Source organism: Montipora foliosa, chromosome 8, assembly GCF_036669935.1.
Source record: "Montipora foliosa isolate CH-2021 chromosome 8, ASM3666993v2, whole genome shotgun sequence".
Classification (NCBI taxonomy): domain Eukaryota; kingdom Metazoa; phylum Cnidaria; class Anthozoa; order Scleractinia; family Acroporidae; genus Montipora; species Montipora foliosa.
This window is the reverse complement of record NC_090876.1, coordinates 7,302,086-7,316,719: the sequence shown is the minus strand read 5'-3', so window position 1 is coordinate 7,316,719 and position 14,634 is coordinate 7,302,086. Positions and strand designations below refer to the sequence as shown.

The 14,634-nt window shown below is 40.2% G+C and overlaps 2 protein-coding genes across 2 annotated transcripts; one reads left to right on the top strand and one right to left on the bottom strand.

The window, feature by feature from the left end:
• Nucleotides 1-5,015: 5,015 nt before the first annotated feature.
• Nucleotides 5,016-9,673, top strand: LOC137967941 (uncharacterized). The gene is made up of 4 exons (XM_068814543.1): nucleotides 5,016-5,222; nucleotides 6,076-6,243; nucleotides 8,335-8,663; nucleotides 8,884-9,673. The coding sequence occupies exons 1-4, from the start codon at nucleotides 5,156-5,158 to the stop codon at nucleotides 9,124-9,126; spliced, it is 807 nt and encodes a 268-aa protein (XP_068670644.1). The 5' UTR covers nucleotides 5,016-5,155; the 3' UTR covers nucleotides 9,127-9,673.
• Nucleotides 9,398-13,162, bottom strand: LOC137967942 (matrilin-3-like). The gene is made up of 5 exons (XM_068814544.1): nucleotides 12,924-13,162; nucleotides 12,049-12,125; nucleotides 10,755-11,030; nucleotides 9,990-10,233; nucleotides 9,398-9,522 (listed from the first exon to the last, which is right to left on the bottom strand). The coding sequence occupies exons 1-5, from the start codon at nucleotides 12,994-12,996 to the stop codon at nucleotides 9,455-9,457; spliced, it is 738 nt and encodes a 245-aa protein (XP_068670645.1). The 5' UTR covers nucleotides 12,997-13,162; the 3' UTR covers nucleotides 9,398-9,454.
• Nucleotides 13,163-14,634: the final 1,472 nt, after the last annotated feature.

Here is a 14,634-nt window from a genome sequence, read left to right as displayed (position 1 = left end):
TCTTATCGTAAAGGTATGTTTCACTGTTCAACTACAACAAGGTGATAGCGAAAACATCTGGATATTTCTCAACTACGTCGAGAGATTTTAACCCCGTCTTTTACCGTCCAGGAAAACCCATAAAAATAAACCGACTTTTATACAGTAATATCAGGAAATTTTGGATGCGCGTATTCCTTTGACCTGTAGAGTTTGACTTTAATCGGTAAGAGACAGGTAATTTACATCATACCGTTCCTTTGACAAGAAATAACGAAAGGCCAGTTTTTTGTTACGAGGATAACTTGGTCGCGAATTTTCCATGATAAAAACGTGTTCAGAAATCAAAAGTCTACGTTAATAGCACACACCAGGGCTACTCCTTAGTCTCTGGCTAGAAATCGTCTTCTTACTACTTTGTCCTCCGGCCGCGCTTCAGCCATTTGACGAGGGCCAGCCTCGTGCTTCTCAAGTTGCCTCCTTCATGCACAAAAAGAATTCTGGATAATTCTGCATGCCATTCCATGACATAGGAAGACCCCCGATTTTCATTTCCTATATTTCTTTTATAAGTGTCGGGCCACCCAGTCCTACCAGCGAAATACAGCATCGATTGAAATTTTTACCTTTCAAAACTTGCCCAAATTGATTCGATCGGTCCTGGAATTCGTCCACAGAAAGGCCAGAAAGACAACTTCACTCGTGAACCGCCATGTCTACAAGAAAGCATTTTAGTCGTCCCCGCAGTCTGCATGAAACCTTCTCTCACCTCTGTCTCGAGAAGACCAGACACGCACGGTTCTTACGCTACATTTATGCCTACAGAATCAACTCAAATTTCAATTCCTTGTAAAAACCGGCATGTTAATTTTGTTGGTAGGCTAGGTATGAGAGAGCCAGAACGTTTACGCATGCGCTGACGGGATGTTTGAACAAGAGAGAAACATGCATTACCTCCAGACGTGGAGCGTCGTACCAAACGAGTCATCCTGGGATTTCGGCCGGTGCGATCGCTTTTGGACGCGGATGGACCTTTGCTGCTTTCTGCTACCGACCTCGCCTCCCGGTACGGCATTGCAGGAGATATAATAATAATAATAATAATAATAATAATAATAACAATAATAATAATAATAATAATAATAATAATACTTTATTTATACCAAGGAGCTACTAGAGATTTGGCCGAAAAACACGTTTTGAAGCTAGTTGAGGCGTTTTTTGGTCACTGTCGTGCTGTTTAAGAACTAAATCTCCCTACAAACCCGTTTCGAGGTTGTACACTCCGCGGCCTTTTCAGCCAGGTGCAAAATAAGCGCTTGCAAAGTTCGGGCATGCGGGTTTAAAAATAGCACAACACTCTCCTTCCTTCTCTTTTCGCTTTCTTTGCCTCATTTTTTTTTTTTGAACTTGCTGGGCATTTGGTAGGCTTTATTTTGGTGGGAAGAGTTTCTGAGAAACCTTTCATCATCTTAGAATTAGGTGCTCAGAAAGGTAGGTGGGTAATGGAGCAAGCTTTTCATGGAGATTTTCAGGTCAGTGTTACATGGTTTTTTTGGCCGTTTCTCCAGTTTCCTTGAGTGAATTGTGCTCATTCTGGTGTAGTTTGAAAGATCTCTTCTCCCTGCACAAGTTAGTGGACAAAGCTGTTCCTGACCGTTAAAAGTGATGACGTCACAAGGGGTAGATGGGACCGTGGATAAAGCTGAACGTATTTTGCCAGATAGTAATCAAAGGGTTAAAGTGCTCATGAAGTAAAAAATAATCTATACCTAATTGAAAGAGTTTTCAAAATAATGAATAATGGCCTTTACAGTTTTAAAATACCTTTTTTCGTTTCAGGGATGTTTGAGTTTTTGTGTTATGCAAATTAGCAAATTGATGACGTCATCAGTGGTTCCGCTGCAAGATGGATCACAAAATCAAGAGTATCTCTCAAATTGTAACAGTGATATGATTCAAACTTGGCATGAGCAATAACCCTTAAGTAAAGTGCAAGATGGCGCAGAGTATGACGTAACCATGGCAACACTTTTGTCCCCAGTCCCTTTTGGTTATAAATAAAGTTTCTCAATTTCCTCTCAAATCAAAACACGCATAGAGTCCATGTTGCTGCAGGTCTCCTAATCAACTCATTGAGTGTGAATGATGTTTGGTTAAGACAAAAAGCGGAAACACTAGTTTCCCACAACCTTGATCTGGAAACAAAACGGTTGCCATGGCAACTGTACAATAAGTGTCAATTTATGTGCTCACTGATAAACATTATCAGTGCCAAGTTTGAAGAGAACTGCGGCAATATTTCCAAGGATATTTTAGATTTTGTGTTACCCTTGGAACCACTGGTGACGTCATCAGTTTTAACACAAAAACCTTAATATCTCTCCTATGCGATCAGGAGTAGCCCTTCAATAGCATCTTTTAAAAAGACACTCAAGACATTTTTATTTCAGAAAGCTTTTTCGTAATTTTATTAATATGGTTTAGTAGGTTTTATGTAGTTTTATGTTTTAAGCGCTGATGAAAATAGCTATATTGATATCGGCGCTATACAAGTTTATTATTATCATTATTATTATTATCAATGATATGAGATATTTTCAAAATGAGAACACCATGTTTCCTTTCTTCAGAAGATCTTTCAAATAAGCCTTAGTTATTTTTTGTTTCATAGGCACTTTAAGTGCTCTTGAAAACGCGTACGTGTGTACTAATATAAAAGAATAAAATTGTACAAAATTTAAACTAATCAATCAATTGATAAACTCTCCCAAAATACGAACCACCACCGCACCACTAGCTGTTTAGGCACAATTTTTTAAACACTTTTTCACCCTCTAGTGAGTTTTAGAGAGGCTCTGCAATATTCTATGGTAGACTTAAAAATTTTTTTTTTGATCGTCAGTGGTAAAGCGGAAAGAAGCGGTTCCTATAGAGTAAAACTTCCGTGTTCAAATCCAATCCGCGCCCGGGGTATCTTTTTTGATTTCCTTGTTTTCTCTGCTTCCACAAGTCCTGGGACACAGTGTCCAAAATTTACGATAATTGTAAATTGAAAGCAAGTTAACAATTCATGATAATCGCGAATTCATGGGCGAGAACGTGTTGAGCACAAATGGCCGCCATCTTTGTTTTTAAACAGCGAGCGCGAACATGGGTGAGCGACGAAATTACCGAGTGGTTGGGGAGTGGAGGAGTTTCGGCGGGGAGAATTCACTATTTTTCTCCCGCCCCTCCACTCCCCACCTAATCGGTGGTTTTGTCGCTCTCCCCAGTTCGCGCTCGCTGTTTAGAATATAAAGTTGATCACTCTGGTCCAGGACTTGTGGTAGCTAGCAAATAAAGAGAAATAAAATAAAAGCAGCCCCTGAACAGGATTTGAACACGGAGCACCCACTTTAATAGAACTGTTTTTATGCACTTAGCCATGAAAGATCAAATGAGTAGAAAAAGTGCCGATTATTTACCAGAACTATTTACTATATATATAAAATCATCGCTGAATAATGGTTAAGTCTGAAGCTTGATTTTAAAATGGTTAGCTTTCTCTTGAAGTTTGGTAACCGACATTTTTCACTGTGTAAGCTTGCTTCTTAGCGGGTGTTAATACACGTTTACAGCGGCACTTTTAGAAGAAAAAAAATATTGACATCCTTAAAAAATGACATCCTCGCAGTTCGTGATGTGGTAGTCTAGCGGTTAAGTGAAGGGGTTATTATTTACACGTTCCCAGGTCCTGCGAGTCCAGACGTTAGGATTCGGATTTTAAAAGAAATATGTTCATTTGCCATGATCCCTATCAAGCTTTCAGTGTCCAAAATGAACGATAATACTTCACTTGAAAGAAATTGACAATTAAGAATAATCCTGCAATTGAGGGAGAGACATGGTTGAACGAGGAAAGGAAAAAATCACATTTATAATTTGAACAGAACAAAGGAGAGAAATTAGGAAATTTAAAACATAGAACACGTACACAGAAGCAATACAGCTAATGTAAACTATCCTTGTACGTGAAAAAGGTTGGTTCAGCCAGTCGAAATACAATGCATCACTAAATAATCAAATCTGCATTCTATAACAAAGGAGCATTGATTAGATCCGTTATCTTTGTTTCAACGCGAAACTCTTGGGTCATCTCTGGTCAAGATAGGATAAGATAAGAAAAACTGTTTTTTTTTTGTTATTTTTCTCGATTTTTCGATGAGGCGATCTCTGTTATTTGATTTCTCCTTGAAGGACCTTCCTTTTTATAATTAGTTCAACATCATTTCTAGATTCTTTTGTTTTAAAAACAATTGCTTTGTTAGACATGGTATTGCAAGACTCTAAGGGTAATGAAATAGGTTTTAAGTTTCGATAACGTGTCGTAGTGAACTAATGACACTTAACTTATCAGCAGAAATTGGTGCGCTGCACTCGTGATTTATTACTCACTTATCGTGATGTTGCAGGAGCGTCGTTTAGCGCCAATCATTTTGGAGTCGTTGGAAATTTGGAGGTGTGGGGGATGGACGATGGAAGAGGGTGGGGGGGGGGGTGGGGCCGAAAAGTCATCTGTGAAAGTTAACAAAAAGAAAAAGAACTGAGAGGTTTGACGAATTAAATTCTCTCCGTTCTTGAGATACAAAGGGAATTGTGACACCCGAAAATGACCCGTAAAGTTTTGGAACTTTCGGGAAACGGCCCCCCAGGCCTTTCACATGGCGCTATGCATATTCTGGTGTTCCAGTATTTGCAGAGCGCAATCTCCTCTTCAGTCTTCAAGTCTGACAAGAGATTGCGAAACCACGGTCAAGTGTACAATATGGGAAACTGAGGCTTCTCTCCAATCTTTCTTTCTAGATAAGTGACTGTTTGACTCCCATTTACTCCGCAGTTAACCGGTCGAATAATTCTCCCTAGCTCAACCAAATTTGTCACCATTGTGTTGCGCCCGTTAACCGACCCTCTCTCCCCCCCCCCCCCCTCTAACTCTCCCCTCATCGACCTTTACCAAATGAGATAAGCAGCTTTACTCTGATCGCACCAAGTGAAAGATTGTTACTCAATCCTATCTGTCATTGATATAAGGTAAAAGCTTGAACGGCTCTCAGCGTAGACTCAGAAGACCCAAGTTGCGCAGGAACTAACGTTAACAACCCGGTGAATAACAAGTAACTCCTTAAAGAAACAGATGATGAAGATCGTGATATTGTTGTATGCGTATCTCGTTTTTGAATCCCGAGGCAACGGATTGGGCGGTATGTGTATCGTTTCATACTTTTTGTTTCTTGTTTTCATGTGGCTACCTACAACAACGCTAGAGCTTTTATTCATCAACCAATTTTTCTCTCCTATTCGACCGCCAGAAAATGACTGAGGCTAACAACCTGGAACAACCTAGAACCTAGAACAAATTAACATAAAAACCCAGAACAAAGTTTAACTTCCCTACATTGCTGGACCTACTTGTAAAAGGCGTTGCTCGATATTAAAGTTAACTTGAATAAGTGCGCCTTTTTTTCTCCTTAAATTAGTTATAAGCTCGTGCTTTAGTATTTTACATTCATTTGCAAGGTATTTTATAGAGAACAGCATGATGCCAGTGAATATCACGTTTCTTAGCAGCTTAGGAATTGGAGGGAAAATGGCTTGAGGCGCAGTCATGCTGTGCAATGGAATTAGGCAGATAGAGAGAGCTCCTTCGCAAAACGCCCATGCTGCAGCACGCAAGCAATGTAACAAGATTCAGGTTTTCGTGTGTGTGCGTAGAATTTGCCCGAACTGCGGAATACTGTTTCTAAAAGACCTCGCAAAACACCCTCCCAGTCGTCAGGAACTGAGATGTTCTTACAGGTTTGATAATGTCAGTACTGCAGGAACGCATTGTGCGATTATTAACGGTTTGCCATTTGTTTGACGGACACCTTATCCAAGGATTTATTAAAACAATTTTACAGAAGTACAAGACTTGGACGTTAAACATTTGCCAAACCGCGGTGACCCCAAGTCGTGTATTTATTATACTCCTATCAAAGAGACATAAGAAAAATTTGTTTTCCTTGTTCTCTGTATAAATTTAACTACGTAACTCGTTGTTATCATTTTCGACAGGCTGTCCATACGAGAGACCATCTGTCAATTGCCTGTCTCTTTCTGAGGGATTGTTTTTTGCCGGCCAATCTTCGGAATGCTACGATGATGAGGGTTGTGGGAAGTCTCTCAAGTGCTGTCAGCAAGGCTGCGATAGAAAATGTGTTGCTCCTATCCATTACAGAACATGTAAGTTCTTCTGGTTAAGTTAAGAAGGTTGCACATTTTGTCCGTGTTATACAGATTGTATTTGGCGCATTTGCGGGTTCAATTAGTTGGAAAAGGAAAAGTACTTATGCGATGACTAGAGCCATTTAGTATGAACTTCGCCTTTAAAGCCAGGGAATTCATATAATTAAAGCGGCATTGTCACGCTATTTTCAGTCAAACTTCAAAACACTTAACGTCCTTGCATCAATGAAACCCGAAAAATAATGCTGTACTTTTGTTGCCAATGACCACTGAAGTGCAGTGAAGATATTTTTTGTTGTTTGCAGCCAAGGATGGAACGGATAAAAATGGATCGAAACTTGAAAAAACTATCCAGCTTTTTTCAAGTTTGGAGACAGTGTCTTCAGAAAGACACCAAAAATTAAATACGAATAACTCTTTGTTTCATAAATATATTTCATATCTTGTCATTGGGTTGTCAGGAATGCCGTACGTGTGAACTAAAGTACTTATTTTGATTTTTACCCGTTTTTGACCTAAAAACAGCAAATGTGGCATAACCGTGAAACGGGAACGTCAACGAAAACGTCACTTCAAAATGCAACTTAGCGCTATTGCAAGTATCTCGCGATTATTCCGTCTTGTTCATATTGTACACTACGGGCGAACTATCCGTAACTGAGTGGGTGCGAACGGTTTTAAAGCAAAAAATAGAAAATGAATGGTTTATTGTTATATGCACTCGCCAAAACATAAAATTGGGTGATTTCACGTTGACGTTTTGTGAAGTACGGCAAGACATGCACTGAGATTCGTGCTGCACGTGCAGCACGAGTATTTTTTCCCTTTTTAACCAATCATATTCTTGCTTTGTGGCGTTGTCGTTGCCGTATCTGTCGTCTTTGCTTAAATCTTCCTTCCGTCTTCTTTGTACAATCACCCACGCGCGCGCTAAATAACTTCAGAACGAAAGTAGCTAATGGTTAGAATTTGTCGTGCTGCGTCGTTGGGAATTTGAAACACGAAAATTAGGAAGTATTAACTGACAATATAAAAGTAAATTGCCCCGAGCCTAAGGAGATCGAAAAGCTGGCATTTTTAGCGTTGGCACTTCGTCGCAACCAAGACGTGAGACGTGAGTGATTTTTATAACGTTTTGTCAGGAGCTCATCAAGCGGACCCTCTATCTCCACTTAAAGTACACTCAGCAAAATTACTGAATTCTGATTGACCGAGAGGAGTACAAATGAATTCCAAATTGTACTCTCCAGGAGTACCAATTCGTTTTCTTTCCGAAGTTTGCTCGAAGTTTTCCGAAAACCATAAAGCACCCGAAGACTTCCGAACTTTTTCCCGAAGTTGACCCGAAGACGTCCGAATATTCCCGAAGTGGACCCGAAGACGTCCGGATATTTCCGAAGTTGACACGAAGCATTTAGAAGGCGTCCGAGGTTCAACCGAAGTCTTTCGAATATTTCCGACGTTGGACCGAAGAGCTTCAAAGGTTTCTGAAGTAAACACGAACCGATCGGAGGAGATACATACAAAGCCCATCACGTTCTGATTGGTTGATCGTAATTTTGTTGAGTATACTATAAATAAAAATCGCACGACCTTCTCGTACAATTCGTGATTAATAGGTACTCGTGGTTTTCAAAGTTTTCAAATTGCCTAAAGGCTCGTGCAAAATCACTCGTAACCATTAAGCACGAATTGTCCTCGAGGTCGTGCGATTTCCTATACTAATTCCTTGAGTCAACCCGTTCCCAAGTAAATTTGTTTATAGAAACAGATTTTTCCCGCCAAAATTATCATGTCACTGAGATCAATAGCTTTGTTTTGATTGGCTTTTAAGACAACAGTGCGCATGCTGAATCTCCCAAGAGAGGAATTCTATAAATAAATCTGATCTACTCGGGAAAAGGTTGATTCCTTGGCCAAGTATGGGATATAGAGGGTCACCTTGATAAGCTCCTGGTTTTGTGAAGTAATATTATACTGGTCTGAGCCAAATGAGTTTACAGCGTCCCGCTTTTAGCTCTTGCTTTTATCTCTTGCTTAATTTCCCTTGTGAGGCACTTGATATGTTATTTCTTTATTTCTTTTCAGGGTGTAAAGCACCACTTGATCTCGGAATCCTGTTTGAAAACCACGAAGATGTTTGGCCACGAGTGAGGAAAATGATCAAAGACATCACTAAAAACACGTCCATCTCGAAAACTGGCACTCACGTCTCCTTAGGCACGATTGGCGAGAGATGCAAAATACTGTTGAATTTCACCGACACGCTGAAAGGCCACAAAATGAACAGGAAGAATATTTTTAGCTTGGTTAACGACATTGGACCTCAAAAACGGAACGGATCGCTTCTTACGGGACTGCAAATGGCCAAAAACATGTTTAAAGAGGCCAACGGGGGACGGTCGGATGCCATTAAGGTGCGTTACGAAGCTTGTAGTGAGGAAATTAAGACATCAATGCCCTGAGAAATAATCCACACCCGAGAACGCAACAGTAAAAGGGCCTTATGTTTCCCAGTAGACAAAGTTTCACGAGCGCCCCTTTCTAATGTATATTGCAGCAACAAGATAATCTTTGACTCAAGCAGACCACGACGATCCGGCATTAAAAAGCTAATATTTTTGTGCTCTTTTTCAGGTTCTTCTTGTCATAACAAATGCCAATTTTGACCAAGAAGAGGGTTCTCTGATGGAAGCAACTGTCCAGGAATTGAAAGACTCCGGCGTACTAATGGAAAGTGTTGCGATTTACATGGACGATCGTCTGAATTTGCCCAACCTAATGGCAATCGCTTCAAGTGACATCTACGTTTGGCCAGGTGTTGATACCGAGATGCTAGCGAGCTTGAAAACACTGGGGAAAAAACCATGCGACTTGTAAAATAATCCACTAAAACAACAACTTTTATTGATTCTCCAAACTTGAAATAATCCGACAGGTCTTGTAATTTACTTACCTCGCGCCCAACTTGAATCGGTCTGAAAAATAACTTTTTATTGGCCTTGCACAATCTGCCAGCTGCTGTTAACTTAAAAGTGTTAATATCTATCCTCTTGTCGAAACAAAAGGTATCTCAGTGATTGGCGTGTTTTTTTCTGGTAGTAGAAAAAACCAAAAAAAACTTGATCTGTGCAGGAATCCGACCAGTAATGCGCTCGTCGCGAGTTACTGGACGTCAAACATGCATATTGCCTTCCATATCATGAAATCACGCGATATAAAGGATACAAAATGCTAGAAAATAAGTTAAAGCACTTACTTCAATAATCTTCATACCTAAAGAATGAAAAGGTAGACGTTAGCCACGATGGGAGCCTTTGCAAACATAGCTAGCCGGAGAGGAAAAACTAAAGTTATGCTGATCCGAATGATGATTATAAAATAGTGAAAGTCACAACTCTGATTATAATTAACTACGATGAATTGACGAAGGGGGTCGTTTCTAAAGAAAAACTGTGGTGCTGCGTCGGTGGGGAAGTAGTATACAAAAATTTGGTTTTATCAACGGAGTTGATAATGTAAATTGGCCACCGTACAGAGATTCTAAAAGCTCTGTACGAATCTCTGTTAGAATCTCTGTACGGTGGCCAATTTACATTATTAACTCCGTTGATAAAACTAAATTTTTGTATACGATGAATTGACGTTGATTGAAGTTTCTTGCCCCAACTTAACCACACTTTTGAAAACCTCTTGAATTTTGCTTGGAAAATCATTACATTTACTCGATAATATTTCCTCACCACATATGACTTTGGCAAGGTCTTCTGCTAACATCACCAGGTCTTTAAACATTTCCGATGTCAGAACGTTCTCCTTCCTGCCCGAAATTTGAACCAACTCGTTGATGTCGATGTTTTCTTTCGAACCAACGCCCACCACATAGATGCCGACGCCTTTGTCCAGTAAGGGTTTCGATGCCTCACTCAATGGCGTGAAACTACCTTGTTCAGTTGTTTGTTTCCCAGCGGTTAACAGGATAATAATCTGAAAGAAATACATACATTTATTTCGTTCACCAGTCCTTTCACAGGACACAAATGAGCCCTACAAAATGACTTGCTCCCATCTGACGGAGTGGCTTCATAGCTCAGTTGGTAGAGAGAATTGCACCGGCATCGCAAAGACTGACTTCTTCAGGTTTGTAACACCAAATCGGCTGATTCTATGTTGTACCCAGTTTCTCAAATAATGGCACTGAAATGAAGGGCCCACATAAGGGCCCAGAAAAAGTCTAACGAAGGTGGAAGTAATGATCTCCGGGTTAGATCATCGTTGCTCTACCGACACGATTACAAATTCAAACTGGAACAAGACGCGGGAATGTCCTATTTTACTTTAACGGCAACGAACACGTACAAGTGCTAAAAAAGGGAAACGTTTTTTTCAAACGTTGGCCGCGCACACTTATATTCACAACGTTGTCAAAAGAAATAGATTCACGATGTTGCAATCCAAGATTCCTATGAGTTTCAGGAATCACTCGTTTTAATTAAGAATCAACAAACCTTCAAGATATCATCATCGCCGTCTCTCATTCTCGCATCGTGAGTAAAAAGTCGACTATTCGCCAACTTAAGCGCCTTGTCAATGAAACGAGGGCCTCCCGTTGGCTTTAAATCATTGATCAGATCTTTTACATTGTCAGACGAGAGATTACTCCCTTGTAACGAGTTGAAGTCCATCGCTACATTCGCGTCTGCGCCATAGGTTATTACGCCAACTCTTCTACCAGCAGGACCCACATTGAAAAAATCCACCAAAGCGTTGGCGAAGTTTAAAACCTTGGATGAAAAAGATTCACGTTAATCTCTCTTGGAAATGAAAGTTAGAAAATTCATCGCAGTTAGAAAAGCAACTTGAGGTGGCTGGAACCAGTTTAAATTGAAACACCAAAATGAGTCCACTATTATCATGTAGTAGTAGGTTACCATGGCAACATGAACGCTCTCGAAAACACCCTATGTTTCGTCTTTACTTGCTTATATCTCAAAAATGAACTCGGTGAGCCCCATTTTTATTGTAGAGTAATAATTATCATTCTGATGGGAGTCAATTCAGAGCCAACTTAAACTTTTCGGAAATCTCAGCAGATTAGGCTTTGACTCCCAGGAGTGACCAATACTTAATTTTTTCTCACAATTTCAATGAAATGTCAGTCAGAAAGGTATTGAGAATGACGATTATTATCAGCTTAAGAGGTGTGATCTTGATGTAACACCAAATTCTCATGACTACCCAACAAAGAACTCTTGGCAGTAGTTGGGAGAATGAACGTTTCGATCGTAGGGGAAAGGGATTCAAAATCATGATTCGAAACCATGATTCGGTCGAGTTTCCGAGATCTCGGTGACCGGAATGGAAAATTTCCCTATGAACTTTAAGTAGCCCAGTTACCGGGAAAGACGGTTCACGGTTTTGATTGGCTTTTACAACAGTGGGCGTGCTAAATCTCCCAAGGAAGGCGTTTAATAAATGAATCTATTCGGGAAAGGGTTGACTGCAAGGCTAAGTATGGGAGATAGAGGTTCATCTTCATGATCTCCTGTCGGAGGCAAGTGCTCTTACCACTGGGCTATCCCTTATTCGTTATAGAACAAGTACTATCAATTCTTACTTCTCTTTTCTTGTATCGCCTATTTCGGAATAATTCCCTTTGATGGTTCGGCTTTTAAATAAAAGAGGTTTTGGGCTTCATAGAGCTCATGTTGGCTGAGGAGATTCGCTGCTTGTTCAATCACTCTCTGTATTGTCAACAATTGTTAGTTAAATGGTAAGTTTTGACAACAAAAATAAACAAACCTCCCGCCAATTGATTGTTGCAGCATCAGATGAGTCCAGAAGGATTCCCAGGTCAGTTGGCTTAGTACAAAGAATCTCTGAAAACAAACTGAAACAAGTGAATTTCGAAGGAAGCTGGAATTCTATCGAGGAAGGGGTTGCAGCTTTCTGCTCCGGATACGTCTAAGAGGCTGAAAAAGTGACTAGGGGAACTGCAATAGACCAATTTCGATATATTAAAATTCAGTCGAAACCAAAAGGCATCATCTCGAGGCTCTGGAGAATAAACTCATACAAATCCTTATATTTATTCCCCAGAGCCTCGAGATGATGTCTTCTGTTTAGGACTGAATTTTAATATATCGAAATTGGTCTATTAGCTGACGAAATAGAAATGCTTAAATGCCTTCATCATCAGTCAGCATGACCCACTGCTGGTGATGACATGGCCACAAGACTGGCACCATCGACATTCAACTCTACTACAGACTCAGATGTGGTGTACCACAGCCGCTCAAACTGTTCCGAGAAATAAACTCTCTCTTCCTTCTCCGTACTACCAGGCGCCTGCCAGTCTCATTCGGCTTCCCCCAATCCATAGTTTCCCGCCAATACATGGTGATAAGAAAATATTTCATGCTTGATATTAAAAACTAAACACGATACAAACAAAAACGTTGTTCATGGTATAAAGATCAAAGATGAGACCGAACGATTACGGAAATGATGAAAACAAATCGGTCTTTGTCAATTTCTCGTCCAACTAAGTTGGTTAATTCTTTGAATTGAACGGAGCAGTTTTAAAAGTGATCACTTGTGCATGTATTCTTTGTCGATTTATCTGTCATCGTTAGAGCACCAGAGAACATCTGAAGATGTGTCTTTGACTCTCTCACCTTCTTGAGCTGACATCCCTGCCAAAAAGCGAAATACCACATTCCAAAATAGCAACTTAGATTTGTGCAGCATACTTCTTTGCAAAGAACGTTTTTACCAAACTTGTAGAGTCATTACCATCTTCAACCTTCCTTGACGCGCATTCGTGTTGACTTTCGTGATCTCATTTGAATCGTGAGCGCTGTTTATCAGACTCAAAGATAAAGAGTCCGATTATCACACGCATTATGTGACAAGGCAAAAGCAATATCATTAACGTCATAACCAGCAGATTACCGACCGAACAGTCCCCTACCGGGTCAGTGAGATTGCAAAAGAACCTTTTTACTTTGATAAAATCGGAGAAGGACAAAGAACTCTCTTGGTTCTCAAAGAACTGTCTTGACTTTCAGGAAACTAAGCTCCAACTAGTTCCACTTATTACAAATGGACCTTCAACCCCCCCACCTCCCCCCCCCCCACGCTTTCCCCTGCCCCCTGCAACCTATTTTTTGACAATCGACAATAGAGTTGCAGACTGCATGACATTTTCACAAGTAACAGTCAACTTTATTGAACTAAGTTTCTTTGATTTTTGGCAAAACGTAAAACGTTTAGCCCGAAGTTTCCCCTTTGCTTTAAAACTATTTCGTTTCCGTGAACGCGGCAAAAAAATTGAACACATATGGTAAATGTGCATCCATGAAATAAACTTTCAAGTTAAATTATAAACTTGGTGGGTGTACAACCTTAACTTCATTTAATCAGTTTATTTTAATTTCATTTTATCACGAACAGTTTCCTTTCCAAAACTCTAGGTTTGTTACTACCGTTCGGATATTCTATTAGAAGAAAAAAGATTTCATTTTCGTATTTGTGCCTTCTTTTTTCTATTCCTTCTTTTATTAGCATTTAAATTTTATATTTTTGGTTTTATTTAGTCAGTGTTGAGGAAAAAATCAGGCCCGGTAGTATCATAAATCCTTCTCGCTCATTTCCACTTCCCCTTCCTTTACGAACGGCTGCCATGAAGTTTAAATCACACTTTTTTTGTGCTTATTAAGTAAGCAGGCATAATACCTTGTTTGTGGTTAGTCTTACGAAGCTCGTTTCATCCCGACCAAGGGACTCATCAGAGACCTTTCTGTTTCTTTTATCAAAATAATTAGAACGAGAAACTCTTCACGCTGTTTATGACAGAACAAAAGTTAGAAACCCCAGCAACAAGTGATTGTTTAATCAAGCAAGGAAATTTTTGGGAATTCGCCCACAGAAGGTCCGTTCCTTCTGCACCCCAATAAATGGACTAGAAAACAGAACTTGGCGACTTAGCATTTATATCTACATGTTCCAGCATACGGCAAAGTCCCTTTTTGACCTATGGCTGTTTCTGCTTGGGTGACCTCATATAACCACAAGCCTTTTAAGAGACATCACTATTTTGCTGGAGAGAACAGGACAGCCACAACACCGGAGACTTCATCCCCTACTCTTCTCGAATAGTGTGTAAAGTGTTTGGGTTCTTCAACGTCCCACAGGAAACTTATGAACATAGGAGATGTTTGTGAGATGGAACCTACGGGTTATAGTCCTTGTCCAAGAAGACTTTAAAGTCTAACCATTTGCAGATGAAATTGCAAAGGGAGCACTTTCTCCTCAGGTTCGAACCCACGACCTCCCGCATAACAGCCCGATGCTCAACCGACACCGGTACGTTCATTTTTGCTGCTG